At 46.5% G+C, this 17,967-nt stretch overlaps 1 protein-coding gene across 2 annotated transcripts in view; it reads left to right on the top strand.

Moving 5' to 3' along the window:
• Window positions 1–14,043, top strand: part of LOC126537172 (glutamate receptor 1-like) — a 273,941-nt gene extending 259,898 nt beyond the window's left edge. Inside the window, exons 16-17 of one of the 2 annotated variants that reach the window (XM_050184357.2) lie at window positions 5,587–5,682; window positions 7,389–14,043. In XM_050184357.2, the coding sequence (XP_050040314.1) occupies window positions 5,587–5,682; window positions 7,389–7,469 (177 nt within the window). In that variant the 3' untranslated portion in view covers window positions 7,470–14,043. Of the gene's footprint in view, window positions 1–5,586; window positions 5,700–7,388 lie in introns of both variants that reach the window. The other variant, XM_050184358.2, reaches the window with a different exon arrangement.
• Window positions 14,044–17,967: the final 3,924 nt, after the last annotated feature.

Below are 17,967 nucleotides of genomic sequence, written 5' to 3'. Positions count from 1 at the left end.
TTTCACAGCATAAAAGGAAATCAAAAGAATCAGATTCAATAAGCAAAGGCCTATGGATAGCCACGCATCGCAGACAAAAATATTTTGTATGGCATCCGCCTAGGTGGCACACAAGAAAAATAGCAAAGCCTTCGGCTCGTTCACGAGCGATAGTTGAGCCGCTTAAAGCGTCATCAATTTTACACAACGGGCAAAGCGCAAGAAAAGAATCTGTATTGTGTGACTGCTTCGCAATTACTCCTTGTTGGATTGCGTTCCCCGTGGCCGCAACCTCCCCGCGCACTTCGACTTTTCATAAATCAGGCTGGTTTCCCTTTTCCATTCTTTCCTTCCCTCGCACTCTGAAGAACCACGTTGTTCTAAATTCTAGGGAAGCGAAAACCTCCAACACGGGTAACAAATGTGTTTGAGCTCAGAATTCTGCATCTTGCGAGGCCTTTACGAGAAGTCATTCGTTATGTAAGTAATCGCCCCTTATAGTTCCTGTGTGTAGCTTGTTACTGTTAAATATTTGCTCTTTTTTCATTTTAAGGTGTCGTTTGACATTTCACTCTTAGAAAGTCATTTGCCAAAACATATATATTTTTTTTATTTTCGTAAATGTCCGTGTCTACCTGGAACTGTCGACGCTCCCCTCCTAATTGTCTTCTCCACACTCGCAAAGCTGGTATTCATTCTTGACTTGAATGCACTGGTACGCCGACTGCACACGCTCCGTATCATAAATTCTAACTTGCGTAAGACTCAGATAGACGCATCTTGTATTTTATTGTTGTCATTACAGTAGAAAAAACGTAGTTTTTATCTGTATGTGTGCTTATTGACCACGCCAATTTGCCCCCATGTTACGCTCGTCTCTATCTCACTCTTCCATGGAAACGTAATGAAACACAACATTTCAATTTATATCAGCTTTATTTCCAACATTGCGCTTATGTCTCTTCCACCTGCCGCTTTACTTTGGCACCCGCTGGCTACAACTATCTTGCCCAACTAATTTTCCTTCTTTATCCAATTTAATCAACCAATTCTGAAGCCCTTTCATTTCCGAGCGCTGTGCTGCACCGGAACCACCACCACCACCACCACCGCCGCCGCTGCCGCCACCCACTTCTCATAACCGTCGCGGACGAGTTAAATTAAAGCTAGCGCCCTCACCTTCCCTCCTTGCTTCCCACAGGGGTGAAGCGAAAAGGCGGGAGTGAGAATAATTCTCGCCGCGTAATCCGTTTTGGCAGCGATTACGAGTGCGCGCTTCGGCTGGCGACGGGAGGGAAGCGCTTCTTTGGTTCGTTCTCCCATGCATGCACATCTTCTGTTCTATGTGAGGCCAGAAACTCTTGCATCGCCTTGTTTTCAATCCTTCTCGCTTTATGTCCATCACGGTGCCATCTTTCCATTGTCACACCCCTCCTCCCCTCTTTTCGTAATATGGCGAGGGTGTATAGGAAACCGGGGTCTCGACTCGCTTTGTGCACCGTGCGTTTCGAAAACAGCCAGCTCAGCAGAGACAGCAAGATCCTCGCGGCGGGAAAGGTGCCAGGGCTGGCGGCGCGCAGGCGTGCCCTCCTTTAGGAACGGCGGGAAGAAGGTGAAGAGGAAGAGCTCGCGAAATAATGCGAAAACGGGAACATCATGCTACAGTTTCGCTTGAATAATTCATACAACCCTCCTCGCTCGCAACGTCCCACGCCGCCCGCCTTCTGTGCCGCTGTACTCGCCTTTTCCTTTTTCCCATCAACCGTCCTTCCTCGTTCTTAGGCATGCTCTCTCTCTCTCTCTCTCTCTCTCTCTCTCTCTCTCTCTCTCTCTCTCTCTCTCCCTCCTTGGACGCACGGGCACGCACAGACGCAGAACCGGGACGGAAGCGCATTTATCATCGTCCTCGCTTCCACTGTTGCCGCCGCTTTGCTTTGCTATACGTACGTGACTGTTTCCTGGAAAGCAAGCGACGCATTGGCGATGTATGAAATCGCCAAGCTAGTCGCCGCATCAATTTCTTTTCTTTTTTCTTATTTCACGTTCTTTCTTCGCGCTACTTCGCATGTGCTGTTCTTTTTTTTTCCTACGGCGTCTTCTCCACAGGGCGCCAGATAAGACACCGAACCATTGCTCCCAGAGCGCTTTGGCGTTTTGCCGAAGACAATGACCTCCTTTCTACGCCCCCTCCTTTCCACGGTCTCCGTCTGTCTGTCTCTCACTCTTAAGAAGATGAAAAGTGGAGTGATATCCGCACGATTTGGCCCTGACGGTGGACTGATCTTTATTTCTGCAGCCAGCAACCTTCGCAGTTTGTCTCCACTGTCATTCCTCTCCTAGTGTGATGTGATCGACAAAGGTGGAAGAGGAGGAAGGAAAGAGGTGAAGAGAAAGAGGAGGAAGAAGTATTAGGGCGAAACTTGCAGACGCGGCACCTCAGAGATGATGAACGCTTTCTGCCACTCACGACAGTAAAAGGGCCGCCGCCACAGCGGCCGCCGTTTTACGAAATTGTCCAAGGCAACGATGACGTTTGACCCCGGAGGGACAATTCCTTTCCGAGTTGCTTCCCACCTTCGACCTTTTCTACGAGTTGTCCTCCCGCTGCCACGTTATTGCTTTTCACCCTCGCTGCGGTTGTTCCCGAAGGCTATGAAAGTTGCAGTAGGTTTTCTGCAGAAATAGACGGTGCCTCTAATGGGTGACTAAGCAGGAGAGTCATTTTACTCAGTGCTGTAGTCTTTCGTGCTCCTGGTAAAAAGCTACAATTCGTGAAAATATTACGACCAAGATTGTTATATCTTCGGTAGCGTTGGGAGGGAGACCAATGTAGGCCCACTACAGTGAAGCAGGTAGTCCATTGCAGCGGCAAACGGTGCCAGATAGCAAGAGGGACAAGAAAAGGAGACGGGTACAATCGCAAGGCGTACTAACAACTGAATGTTTATTCCTTGGACGCGCAGAATAAATACTGGTTGTGCAAGAATGAACCGAAGACACGCACGAGTATAAAAGGAAGTAAAGAAAAAAAGAACAAGCCTCCCGTGCGTGCATAAGTACGCGTTCTTGCCCCTCGCTTTCTGTGGCGCCGTTGGCAGCTGTAATGAACCAACAAGCCCAATAATACGTTTCAACTAGTCCAATAAAATTACGCGGCAATGAACTGTAGCGCATTACTAAATCTCTAAGTAAAGGTCATGTATTACCGATGCACGATGGAATGCACGTGATTTCATAAGCAACAAAGGCCATGCTACTGATGTGTACTAAACAACACAAACACCGGTTGATAATACGACAACAAAAGTATTTCCCACTTACTTGAATCATACCCTGAAACAAAGATTGCACTTAAAATCAGATATAAAGAAAAGCAATGGGACCCGTGCTAGCTACCGGAGGTCCTAAATTTCACTATTACCACTCGCACTCCTTAATCAATTTTGTAACATTAGGATCCTCCTCAAAGGCGTCCTAGTGTCTCTTACTTTACGGCATCATTTTCTCTTTTTGTTTTTGTTTTACTTCCTTTGAACGTAAATTCGTAAAACAATGCAGTACAATAAAAGTTTATTCCATATTTAATTCAAGTTCTAATAACAGCATTTACTTGCAATAATAGGGTTGAAAAACTAATAACCTACATTTTGAATAAGCATGCTAAGGTATACGGTAGGCGTGAGTTCGTTTTTTCAGTCACAAGAGGACCAGTGCAGCGTGTTAGCAACTGCACTGGTCTACGTGCATGCAACGCTTTCGCATGAGACACTGCTGCTTACGAAATTTTCGAAACACAGGAGTCGCGGAGGAAACCGAAGATGTTTCTAGGATTTAACATGCGACCACAAATTAAAGAATAAGAATGTACAGCATACCTCGCACAAACGAGCGCAGATTTCACCCTCATGTTCACATAAACACAAATAAGCCGCAGAAAGAAATTCAAAGACGATTGTGACACTCCCAATGCGAAATTTGAGCGCAATTCTATACATGTTTTCATTTCGCGATATATAGGCTGGCGCGGACAATCTGTCTCGTGCGACACGTTGCAAACGGAGCGAAGTATGACAGGACTGCCTCACTTATCGGAAAATCGCGAGAGGCAGCCCACGGGTGACGCGTGGGCGCGACTAACAGCAGCCACCGCAGACAGAGCTCCGCTCATGCAGAGCTTTGTTTCCATACAGACGACAAGCGCTACTCTGGCGCCATCTCGTAGCCATCATCGCCCCAAAGCCCGTCTTGCGTGGCACTATACTTTTCTATTCATGCTTTCGCCATACCCTCATTCCCCGCTTTCCTCCTCGCGCTGTCTTCGGTATCGCCATCTTTCATCTCCCACTGCGTTCCGCGTTCGCTTTCATCCTTCGCTGTGCTCCTTCACTGGGTTACGAGGTACAATGCCGACGCTCGCCGTAGAAACGGGCGCTTAGGAGCTCAGCTCTAAAATTTTGGGGGAGGCTTCTACAGTCAGCTGTCACAGGGCTGCTTACTCTAATGAAACATATCGTGCATTCTCGGAACGTCTGGTTTGCACGAGCGGCTTTGACTCAAGTACTGTCTGTGCATGTCTCTAAACCCTCTCTCACTCTCCGTTCTCTCCCTTCCCTCTCTTCTCCTTTTCCCTTCCCCCAACATAGGGTAACCAACCAGACTCTTGACTGGTTAATATCCCTGCCTTCTCTCTCTCTCTCTCTCTCTCTCTCTCTCGTGCTGCGAACATGGATCCATGAAAAAGAAACAACTTGACGATTCTTGGGCAGATCTGCAAACACAAGACTGGGGCTAAAGGTTACCGTACACCGCTGTCAGGCGATGCACTCTAGCTCGTCCTCGCCGTGGACTTCGTCAAGAGCACTACTTTACGGGCTCTAGTACCTACCCGTGCTCCATTCTCCAGACGAGAGGTGCTGCATTGTTGTGAGGCATTATACGGTTAGCACAAGGTCTCTGCCGATGTCGTGACTGCGCAGCCACTCGCTGTACCTAATTCCGAGTCGCAGGGACACTTATTTGATAATATTCGATAGAAGCTCACAAGAATACAAACTCGCTAATTGCTCAAGACGATGCACATGTTATTTGTTCTGAGTCACACCACTCAAGCACTCTATGGAAAAGCGTAGACATCTGCACCACTGCCAGGCTTTGAAATGAAGAAGGGTAAACTCTGTAGCTGTTCTTTTTTCTCTTGTTCCGCCTGTCGACCGTTTGTTACGCTACTGTCCACGATTTGACTTGCAGAGGCATTTCCTCTGTAAAGCATTGGGGCGACTGCACGACAGAACAGTGCCCGTTCTCACCATACCTAAACACCAAACTCACCACTTACCAACCCTTCTCCCGTGCTTACCTACAACGAGTGAGCTGTGTGAAGACATTTGAATGCATGACGTTGCTCGTTCGCTTCCGCATCGACATTTACCGTTCTACTCTTGCTCCCTCTCTATTCCCTCCTCTCTCTCTCTTTCTCTCTATCTATCTTCTCTCTCTATGTCGTTTTTCTAATCATTTCTTCTCCTCTTCCAGCGTGAGCTAGCCAACTGGGCTTTCTCGTGTTACTGTCTCTTGTATAATCTCTATTTCTCTCTTCTTTCTCCGCAGATGAGCATGTACGACGCCATGAAGGCAAAGGTCCGCATGTCAATCACAGGCACGCAGAATGGAGACCGCGGCATAGACCATGGAGAGCGAGGAAGGGTACGCCAGGATACTCTGTAATTATGACGCCCCCTCTCTTTTTTGTGTTCGTTCGTAGCCACCCCCGTAGACACCCCTGCACACATACAGGTCAGCTGCTCGCGATGATTCTGCGCTCAGCTTGGTGATTCTGCGAAGTCACCACGCTCGAGTTCTTGCACAAGCCAGCCGTGACGCGATGAATTCTGACGCCGTCTGCTCAGGCCTAGTTAATTTTTGTGGGTAACGATGGACTGCGTTGTATCGTAAACGAAACAAAGACTGAACTTAGCAAATGTTGGGAACATTCACTGCGACTAAATGGCCCAAATACGAGAAAATACTTACTAGCGCTAAGGTTCCGGCGTGTAGTTCGATAAATTAAAGTTCGGACATCATTTTTCATTTTTAGCGTAGCGCCACCGTTAATGTGTGGCTAGGAGTACGAAAGTCGTCCGGCAAATGGAGAAAAAACGTACTCGGCTCCCGGCTAGACAGTCGCCATCCAAGCGATTATTCATTGCGAACGCACCCGTGTTCATGGACATGCTTAAGTGACTAGGGCAAGAGGGTACGCGGGACACTAAAAGGGCGACGAGGACAAGCGCTTGTCGTTGTCGCCTTTTTACTGTCCCGTATACTCTCTTGCGCTAGTCACTTCAGCATGGAATACCAACTAACCCGGTCTCACACTCTGCTCCATGGACATGCCAGCTTCCCTCAATAAACGTAGCCGCTCATCTTCTCTCAGCCGTCACACTAATAAAAAATATCTTACCGCGAAATTAATGAACACATTGTTTTGAAAGAATGCTTTCATTCTAAGTTGACTCGGTGTTTCCCTTTATTGTACCTTTAATACGTGCGACACAGCGCGCGGTAGGAACACGGCCATTGATATACAATAATGCCAACATCGTCGGAATTACCTCGTAAGCAATGGAACTACAAACACAAAAAGAAGCGAAGCACGATGTTTCCCAGAAGAAAGTAATTTCGCAGCAATTTCTCTAATTTTATGTTCTAAATATTTCTCTGTAGTCTGTTTCTCTGTAGTCTGCCTCTTTAGAATTATAGTTGTTTTGTTATGCCTCGTGCTAGACCTTTCACTTCAAAATATTCTCGGCTTTTCTTTACTTTTATGCTTTGCTGCGCCCTGTAATTGTTATTGGTGTATGTATTTTCCCCTCATTTAGTTGCCTTGAACGAAGCGGTTTTGCGGTTTTAGTGTTCATCCCTTCCTTTCACTTCCACCTGTAGATCATACTTTTCTGTATATACAGCATGCTTGCAACAGAGCCAACTTTACAAGCAATACATTTGCGCATCTTTATGTGAAAGGGCGCAGCCGGTGCCATTCAAAGAGGACAACATCTCCTAAACACCATATCATAAAATTAGGTCCACAGCTGATTAGAATCGCTGGTTCACGCACATTTTGCGAGTTTTTATGCCGCTAGTGAAAATATAATGATAATAGGGACCCCATAACGTTAACGATTCCGTAAGCATAAAAAAAACATCTACTTACATACTCGGATTTTGCATTTTTGTTATCTTCCTTCCCGACGTGCCTCAGTAACTCTTCGTCATTAGGAATATCGTTAGGGCAGCACACACCCCTTGCACGTTGACGGACCACACTGATCTGCGGAAGTGGTCATCTCACCGCCATCTCTTTCTTTCTTTCTCTCTTCCCTCCACCATTCATGCCTGCCCTCTGACAGCTCTATAATCCGGCGCCTAACCTAGGTCAAGTTGACGGCTTCGGAGAGTACCCGGGAGTCAACACGCACACTCAAGTCTAAAACTGCAAGTTCCTTTTGGCACGGTGTCACACAAGAACGCTAAGCGCGCGTGCGCACAGAGCCATTCCGGCAACGTGTTCTCGCGCGAGTACGATGAGACGGCGAAAAAGAGATCGATCCGAGACGCCTGGACCGCCTCCGGCGTCAACGACAACGGGAGCAACAACCGCCGTGCCGTGAAGCGACGTGGGCTGCGTCTTGTTCCCCGGGATCCCTCACCGTTTGTGTGCGGGGGACACTCTCGGTGCTCGTCGTGTATGCGTGAATGTGAATGCTTTCTCACGCGTTGGCCGTTGGGACCACTTATATTCCTCGCCGCTGAAAGAAACTCCTGTTTGTTGGTTGCGTTTCATGGATTTGTTGTTTCCTGTTTCACGATGGTCGCGAAGTGCTCAAGGGTTCTTACTTTGCTTGTTTTTCTCTTATCTTTCCTTACACCCTCCTGTCCATGCAGTTAGAATTTGTGCGTCGATCGTCAATTCCCATCGCCCCTTTCTTTATTTCTTTCTTTCTTTCTCTCTTTCTTTCCTTTATCATTTTTTATTTTATTTTATTTGTTCCCGTGAGTCAGCGTCGGTATTCGGAAAACCAACAAAATTGTGGGATACACGAGCAGCACCAACTGCTCGACTTGTTCTCGCAAGTTGTCTCAGTTTCAAATTGTTCTCCTGGAATTAAAATATAAAGAAAAAGATGTGGGCCCGAATTCCCGTGTGCGTAAACAAAGAATTGCAGTGTTTAAGCATTACGTACGTAGACTTAGTATGGTCTTAACGTGGAACTAAAAAAAAAAAACCACCTTTTTATCGCGCTTAAGACGTCCAGGGTCTGTAATTTACTTTGACAGTTGAGATAACAATGGCTGACATAGGCGAATGCCAGAAAGAAACATGATAACGCGCCATTGAACCCCTCCTGTTTGTTAGTTTCTATCATTCGGACAGCGCCCATCCCCGTTTCAGCGGGTTTATTCGCCGGATGACGCTATCAGGCGCTTCACGCCATCATATTCACGCAAGCGCTCTTTACAACCATAGGAAAACAGGCATTTTTGTATCCAGACTTCTTTATTTGTCCCGTGTTTTTTGTGGCATTTATATTTACGCATCGATACCAACTAGCCCAGTTTTACACCTTGCCGCCGAAGAGGTCTCATTTGGAAGAAGGCAGTCTGGTGAAGCTCGCACATTTAGGAGAGGCCCTCTTCAGCTAATTCAGCTACTGACAAATTTTGTTTGTTTTGTTTGTTCTAGCTACATTAGACAGTTAATGACATCGCAACCATGGGACGGTATCTCGATTTTTTAAGAGCGCTACAAACAACTGATTACATTTCTTTTAATACGACCGGTTCAAACCGAGCGCCAAGTGAATCGCGGCTTCGTGGCATAAGATAAACTGAGCACCAGTACTTTTTACATCGCGAGAAACCAAAGGTGGCGGTTTTTCTCGTTTACACATAAGTATTTAAAGCAGACACATGGTACAAAACAAATGTCACAAATTCAGTGGCAGTAGTGCTAAGAAGAGGACAAGTAAGAGTTAAAAGAAGACTAGCAAAAGAGACAGTTATTTGCAGCGTTCACAATAATAACACTTGCACGATAGGGGTTGCCTGTCACGTGCACTGTCAGTTCTACCCCGGCGCGACTGAGGGCGGTGCGTGCAATATAAGTACCCGGATCAGGCCTATTGCAGAGCCATATATACGCTGCTTACTGTTTCACGCAGGTTCACAAGCGCCCACTAAAGGTTCATTTTCCTTTCCTTTCTTTTCTTTTCTTTTCTTTTCTTTTCTTTTCTGTTCTGTACGCTAATTTTACTTGTTGGCCGTGTCCCACAATTCCCATCGCCACATGGTAATTGTTACAAACAGTTCCCGTTTTCTTTCTCTGTGTGTGTTTACATGTTCCTTTTTAACACATGTCTGTCTGAAAACAATGCAGGGATTATGAGCTATGTTTCCCCAGAGAATGTTGAGTGCTCCTGCATCTACTTATTTCTAGAGGATACGAAGGCACCTCAACTACCCGGCACCCTGGAAAAGTGGTGTTCGCCAGTTATGGAAAGCTCCACTTATTGCTTGCGCTGTGTTAAAGTTACGCGCTACAAGAAGGTTAATGACAATTCACGAAAACATTTTTGCGCGAGATGACCCCAAAATCCGTGATATTTGAAGAGAGCGTGCATGTTCGAACTTAACAATATACGCTATATATAACTCCGATAATTGCCCCACAAAAAATCCCGCGACCCACGCGATGGATACTTACTCTTTACTCCTAAGTCACAAAGAATGAGATTTCATTTCGCTGGTTGCAAAGTATGCCTCACTGCATTTCATATTGTGTGTGTGTTCTTTTCGTTGTTTTATTTTTCTGTTCTTGCTTCTAAAAACTACACCGCAGACGCATTTCCTAGATATTTCGTAGCTTCATGTAACCCCCGATCAGCTCTAGATTTCTATTACAATTCCCTGCACATTGTAATTTTATTTCATCGTGCATAGTCCCCTATCTGCACCTGCCCCGTTGACCGCGCTTGTTCCGCGACAAAATTGTTTGTGAATATGCGTAAGAAAGAGAAATGTAAGAATACCCGCGCTTTTATACAGCCGCTCTTGACTGTCTGTACGGGCATCATGGAGTGTTTGGCACGTCGTTTCAACGTGCTAATATTTACTTCAACACAGAGCCAACTGGAACAAAGGTGTTTTTGTTACCCATCTCATCGGCAAGTTGCTCGCCTCCGTGGTTAACAAACGTAGCACACACTCTACTCCCTCGCAATGCTTAGAGTTTGGTCGTTCGCGTTTGTAGGATAGAGGCAAGCAAGTGCGCGCTGCATACACTCTTAAGAACCATGGGGTGCTGGCGAGTCCTGCGGCGAGACTTGCTAATTATTCCAGTGCTGTCAACTTCCTCGATCGGAAGTAACATGCGGGGTACATATCTTACTTCATTTTTAAGAGTGTTCCACTCCCCAACGGTGTTATTTCACGTTTATTGTGCCCAGTGGAGTTAACGTACACTCTACCGGGAAGTCACATGGCCTGTCGAGCTTGTTGAAGGCCTACTGGCACATATTTACGTAGTTGTGTAAACCTCACCGCAGGCGTTGCCCAAGTATCAAAGGATCGAATTTGGCAAGTAAAGATGTTGGAAAACGTAACGTAGTTTAATTTGATACTAAAGTCGTATCGCAATGCCGGAACTGGCGTCATCGTCAAGTCACAAGGCGAAATTCGCTGACGTCGCGTGCCAATAAGTATAGGTATGATCATATCACTAAAAAGTAATAATAAGCAAGGGTTGTGCGCGCGTTTTACGTTTCGCTCGCTTGTAGCAGACGCAGCGATCACAAGAATGTAGCGAGCCAGTGTATCATGACACCATGACACACGCACGTCCTGAATAGTGAAACCGAAACTATGCTCTCATTCACAAATATCTGTAGGTTGCAGGTCAATAGCCAAGAACACTTACGAACAAAAGGGTCTGTGAACTCGGCCCCGGCTTCGTAAAAATATGTATCATAGCAAAGTATTTAGGGTGCTCTAGCTCTTACCAGTACTTTTTTCTTAACATTAAGATGGTTTGAACTTTCATGCAAACAAAATAATGACAAGTTGAAAATCTCTTGTCGGTACTCTTTTATGTATGGAACAAGCAGCTAGTGCCGCCAAAGGGCTTTCCCGCGCTCCCTTGGTTCGTAGTGTGTACGCGAAACTTAAGTATCGCAGAGCTTCTATCACGGTTGCGCTCTTGTGCCCGTGCGTGCATGTGCGTGTATGAGTGTATGTTGTTACATAGCAAGTTTATGCCACTAGTGTAATAATAAGCGTCTGTTTTTAACGTTGTTCAGTAACCAAAACAACTCCGCGGTGCTTCGACATGACACCAACATATCCTCCAATGCACAGTGAACAAAATATTGTACAGCGAGTTCGTGTACTCTTGACCCTTCTCCAGCTGCCGTCGGATGGTCCCACGTGACCCCGACGAAAGCTTGTAGTGCAGACAAGGCCACCGTTGTAAATACTACCATCGCTGTTTTTCACGAGTTGTTGCCGTTGTCCCCAGCCACCCATTTTTAACGTGGTGCCCACACCTTCTACTCCGTGTATAGATAGTGTAAGACATCACGTTGCCTTTGTGAAAGCTTCCCAGCGTCGCTGGTTCATTTCCACTCACCCGTCATGCCTGTCTCAAAACTGTATGAGTAAGCGACAGTGCTAAAAAATTCTATATATACAACTTACATGCGGAAAACCCCAGACAATGCATGACAAATCTTCCTTTCGACTTCACGTTTGCCAAGTCATACCTTAGATCATGCAAACCATTCATTTAGCAGGGACTGTTATCTTTGTGTGGCAATGGTTCCATTTACCCATGTGCGAGTCCTTCCACGTGTTGTGTACCCTTGTGTGGAGCTCAAATGTTTACCACAAGATATAACATAAGATTAACAAGTGGCATTCTTCTTATCATGTTTACTTATATAGCGACTAGAAAAAAAACGAGATAAAGAAACATACAGGTGAAAAGTCTTGTCATGCTGCAAATGCCCATCCATGACTCAGCTGTATGTAACCAAACGTAGAAAGTGCTGTTGAAACAATAATTTCTTCTCGATTTCCTAATCAGTTTAATTTTATGAGTCACTCGAAGCTCTGAAGTTACGTGCGTCACTCCCGGCTTTGTACGTTCACGCGTGTTGCACAGCCGGATTAGGTCACTGTTTATTTTTCTTTTTTTTTCCTCCGAGAAATGAATGTGTAATACGAAAGCAGTCATATGACATGCAGGCACTCTCACACTGCTGAGATAAAAGAAAAGCAGAGCGCAATTGGCACGGAAGGAGGTTGGAATCCAAGTATGGTGTTTGCGGTTGTTTTTTTACCTCTGATCCAGTTAATAAAGCAAAGAAAGGCTCGTAATACACGAGGTTTTAGGAGACTTTAAAGGCTTGTGCTTAAGAAATCAAGTCAGTAAGGTGATTTCAGTGGCATGAGGTGCGTTATTTCATTCGAACACAACTCTGGCAGAATCAGTGAAGGGCGCGGGCAGCTTGCTATCGACAGCAAAGGATTGGGGTCCACGGCGGTCATGGAAACAAGAAATTTATTTGCAGATAGAATATGTACCATAACTTAATTATTCTCAAAATATTCTAGCGCTGCCGTGAAATCTACTAGACGGCCTCTAGCACTCGAGACTGCTTCGGAGAGTGCGATCGAGACTGAGCAGACAACGCTTAGGGACGCGCGCTTTCGCGTGTTTTTGCTCGTGCTTCACTCGCGCTATCTCTAGCGCTCACTCAATGCTGAATTATTCTGAAACAAAGTAGACGCGCCCTTTTCTCCCACTTTCCTTTTTTTTTTCTCGCGGGTGCTACTATGACAACTTTAGGCTCTGCGCTCAGGTCGGTAAAATTTTTCGTTTCTGCTGGTTAGCGTGGTCCGTAAGATTTTGCTCACGATAGTTACACACATGGCAACTGACAGCACACCCACAATCCTAAACCAGTTTTTCCGTGCCCGCCGTTCGCCGTTCGCTCACCGATGGCAGGAGGCCGCACGTGCTGTCCTCAATTACCACATGTGTGAGGAGGGTGCGGGAGAGGGCAAACAAGAGTACACCCAATTTAACTGTGGGTCTGCTCACGTCACCTCACGTCCACACGTCACATGCGATGAGTGGGGACTAGTAGATGACGTGCGGAATCTGGCTCGTGGCATCCTTGAGTTGTGCGAAGAGCGCAGAACGACCTTTTTTATAACGTTACAATATGTTACCTAAACGTTTATCTCCGATAGACGGGTCTGAGCCGTAGTCGGGAAAAGGCAACACGAAAGCAACGGGAAAGCGGCAAGCTTCACCTGCGTCCGAACGCAGCGCAGACGTCGTCCACATAATTGAGTCAGATAGGGAAAAAGGCGGACCAGGATAACCTGCGACACCCGTTGCCGTGTTTCGTGACTGCGCTTGTGTGCTATGTGGATATAAATTTCGAAATGTTTAAGGCGTGACATATGTGGCGACGGTCTAGCTTCGCCACGGCGTCACGGTTATACGCGCGAAGCGATCACCCTCCACAAACTTGGCATCAGCTGTCGGGAGCGAAGGTGCTCAGTACCGGCAATTCCAGCCCAGTCCTCAATGTCTTTCTTTTTTCTTCTTCTTCTTTTTTTCTTCTGAAAGAGTACAAACCGCATAGATGAGAAATTGCACATGACACTTGACGATGCCGGACCTTCTGTGAAAAGTTGTTCGGTCGTGATTAGAGCACGAGACTTGCTACGAGAGAATCGTACAGCGAGCCTTCGTAGCTAACGATAAATCAATGTCGCGAAGCATTGTTCTGTACCATTGTTGTCGTAACAAAGAAAAAGTAAGAGAGAGACAAAGCCGGGGCACACCGCGGACCAATCTCGTCGAGGCATTGTGATGACAAGAAGCTGCCCCGCAATGCATGTCCGCAGCAGGTCTCGACAATTTGTGAACGCGACTTTCCTTCTGGAGTCCACTTCAGTGGAGGTGCAGTGGTCAATAAACTGTTATTTCCAAAACTGTGGTCATGGCCTGTTTTCTTTCTCCTTTTCAGAAGGCCCGCGTAAAGGTAAATCGCCACTGTTCAGCAGTAGCGCGCATGAGGGTGACAGCTCACGCAAGCTTCAAGGACCCTCCAGAAGAAAAGGTCAAACCATGTATACTGAGATTCTATGCTCCGACGTAGCTCTCTCTCTCTCTCTCTCTCTCTTAGTATACATAGCATTTGTTCAACGCGCCGCTATTCGCGCTTTTGCTGCAACTTACACCGTGAACTGCGCTTACTGCAGTTCGGATACGAAAAAGAAAAGAGAAAAAAAAACGCCAATAATAAAGGTAGCTAAAGTCATGGAGGTCATCCGCATTGTCGGTATACTTGCACACTACTTAGCTTTTTCTTTTTTTTTTCATTACTTTGTTTTTTGTCACAACGCTGAGACAACTGCTCACTCCCTGCTTTTCTCTCCATTTACTCGTCGAGCAGCTCTTGTTGAGTGATGCCTCAAGAAATGTGGGACTCGCTATTAGATTTCTTTTGCGAAGCAGGAACGTGATTCCAAGAATCTATATGTCGCCCAAATACCTACCACGCTCATGAATGGAATTGTGCAGGCTGGCTGAAATTGTTTCGCACCCAGGGAAGCCTAAAAACGTTTATTTATTTTTTTCGTTCAGCAATACAGGTGTCCCATAATTCGTTTATGCACATTTTTTTTACGTTGTTATATCACTTCCCTTCTGTCCCAGAGCATTGAAATTTATAGGGTGAGCCGTCTTCCGGCAATTTTTTGTGAACATTCCAAATTTTTTGCCAGGAACAAGGGAAAGTGAGCCACCTCTCGAAGATTTATGTAGTAGGAATGCGACTGTTGTGCAGACATATACGTTGAGTATCGTAACGCAGATATGTCAACCAACTACAGCGATTCCTCAATCTCAGAACTCATTCAGTCTATAGCGAGGACAGTTACTCCCACGACTCTCCCAGACGCTGAACCCATTTATATAGCGAAGAAAAGTTATTCCCACGACTCCCCTAAACGCCCGAAAACTTTGTGCAGAACACCTGTAACCTTTTGCATACCCCTCTAACTATATACAACCAATACACGAAAACGGTGACGGCACAACGACTATACAACTGACTGCCAGACGTTGAAGTTTACCGTTAGAGCGCCCGGCTCCAAACAGCACATTGCTGCAAAGACATAAATTCGATCACTAGTGGTGGCGGTGGGAAGTGAGGGTGACGTGGGGGCATAACGATGACGGCGGTACAATGACAACGACGACGCCATTGCGCGACGACTGCATGGCGATGGTGTTGATGGCTCACGCCGCGGCGTAAGGAAACGGATGGAATAGCCCACAGACAAAGGCAGCGACATTAGTTTCCAGCCCGTTACCCCACGGTGTCGTAGCAAACTTTTGAAGCACGCACAACGCCCGTTAGAACAATCATATGCAGGTGATCACGCAAACAAATCATCGTGAATGTGAGCAAAGAGCTAACCAAATTTATTCGAAAGGGAGCCTCGTAGTCTTACACAACTTACAACGAAACGATATAATCACATTTCGTTAAAGGACGAGCCGTTCGGATGGCGAAGAACACAGTAGCAAAAGTGCGAATCACGAAAGTAACTTTTAATGGGTCGTCAACATTCTTTGGGCACTTCACGTAATTTCTGAGAGCTACCTGTCTTTCTATTTATGTTTGTATCTATCTATCTATGTTTGTATCGAGCCATTTTCCCGCCTACCTGAGCCGCTGGTTAGTCCGTGGTCGAGTGGTTTGCGCATCGGGCTGCTGGCTAAGATTATAGGGTTCCAAACCAACCATCGGATCAACTTGGCGCACTGAGTATGTGCGAATGCGTAAATACGGGCCGCTTTAAACGAGCCTTTTTCACGCCGACATGTGCAACTTAGGCGCGGGACTGGGGAAGCACCGCTGTTTGAAGAAACTCTTCGACACCGGCTTCGACTACTAATGCCAATTTGGGTCGCTGGATATGTGCCAGTAGGTGTGTGCCGCTCTTCAATGAAAGACTTCGATAACAAGTTGGGTAACTGAGTATGCGCCACTGGGAATCCGCCGCTCTACAATGACGAACAAAAATTCCCTTAAATTTCTCCGATGCGGGGCGGAATCGAACCAACGTCACATGGGCTCCTCAAGGACAGCTACACGACGCAGTTGTCGGCTGCGCCACAAATGCACTGCATTTGCGCCGCTTTTCAGTGAACGCCTTCTATGCCAAAGCTTTAGAGATCTGCGCCATGCAATGGGTATGTGTCGCTCGTCAATGAACGTCTTGACAAATTCGGTCAACTGTGTATGCGGCACTGAGTGTGCGGCAAGCGAGGGAACAATGTTCAGCGTTCGCAGGCACCGGAGCGTCAGGCTTCTCGTCTCGGAGGCCATGCGCGAACTTCTCAACAGCGCCACTAGATGGCGCAGCTTGTTCAGAAAGAAGCGCGAGAGGGGAGCCCGGTTGCCGCATTACGCGTTTCTCAGCGTTCGCACGCGCCGGCGCGCCATGCATTTCGGAGGTCACGTGCAGGCTTCGCGGGAGTGGCGCTAGATGGCGCTGCGTGTTCTAGGGAAGCGCGAAAGAGGAGTCCCTCTGTAGTACAGGCCTCATGCAAAACTCGTTTCGACGGTGGTAATACGTATGTTGTGTGGCTATATTGATTCATTGCTATATGACGTATTACCATCGACAGTAATCGTGAGATATCTACTAGCGTAATCTTATTAGGCAGATTTAGAATAGCGTTTGTCTCCTTATGTACTTTAAGCGCAAGCATCGTTGCGGGACGTTACGGTGGGCGTCCCTTCAATACATTTAGTTCGCCGTATGGGAACCCAAACGCAAGACGTTAAAAAACACAGCGCCATCTGGTGCCTCATACCAACCTCATACCTCACACGTTAAAAAACACAGCGCCAACTGGTGCCTCATACCAAACGTATTCAGGTCAAGACAATGCATTAGCAACCACCTTGTTGCTATGCAGACGCGTTTCGTTAGGTTACGGACGGCCGAATTTCCGAACGATCTCATATACTGGACGCGATATGCGTTCAGAACTAACGTTTCAGGTGAGTTTAGATGAAGCGAAAGCTTACTTCAGTGACAGTGAGACCACGAGATCACTGTCGCCATAACGAGAATTCATACTGAAGCGGGATCCATGGATGCCGCCATGTTCGACAACGCTATTGCTTAGCGTGAGTAAACATTACCAACGTTACACTCGTCAAATAACATATGTAATCATAACGCCCGCAAACCATTGAAAACTAATAACGTACTAGGCATGCGCAGTGAGGATAACGCTATTTATTTACGTAAGTAATACGTTTATGTGTGGTTGCAAATGCTATTCTAAAACTGTATGTTATTGGTAGGACACAATCCAGCCCACAAAAGCAAGCGACACTCAAAGAACAACGATAGCGGCGAGCGTAGTTAGCGATTGTCGAAATCTGATCTGCAGGTCAAATGCGTCGGCTTTTATACATGACTCGTCGAAGATGCCAGCGTTATCGGTGGTACTCGCAGATCTTCCAGATAGTACAACACTATTCGCGTCGCACATATAATCTGATTACGCAAGCTTCGGCGAGAATATAGACAACAGATAGAATCAGCGAAAACAAGTTCCAAATCATGCAGGCGCGTTTTACGCTGAACGATAAATTTAAGTTGTTGGCGGGTGAAATGCGATCCCTGGAAAAAGGACAAACAAGTACGCGTGCGAATAGAGTCGCTACAGTGCGCGCACGCACACACGCACTAATTCATATAGGTGTCGGAACATCATGCACTCATCCTTGAGTTGGTTAGTGACCAGTTATACACTTTCTACGGATAATACATGACCACGCACACGTTCTCCCAACACTCAAGACGTTATACACTTTCCCCACGAGC

The sequence above is a fragment of the Dermacentor andersoni genome, chromosome 4 (assembly GCF_023375885.2).
Source record: "Dermacentor andersoni chromosome 4, qqDerAnde1_hic_scaffold, whole genome shotgun sequence".
In the NCBI taxonomy this organism is placed as follows: Eukaryota; Metazoa; Arthropoda; class Arachnida; order Ixodida; family Ixodidae; genus Dermacentor; species Dermacentor andersoni.
This window is presented reverse-complemented; position numbering and strand designations above follow the sequence as displayed.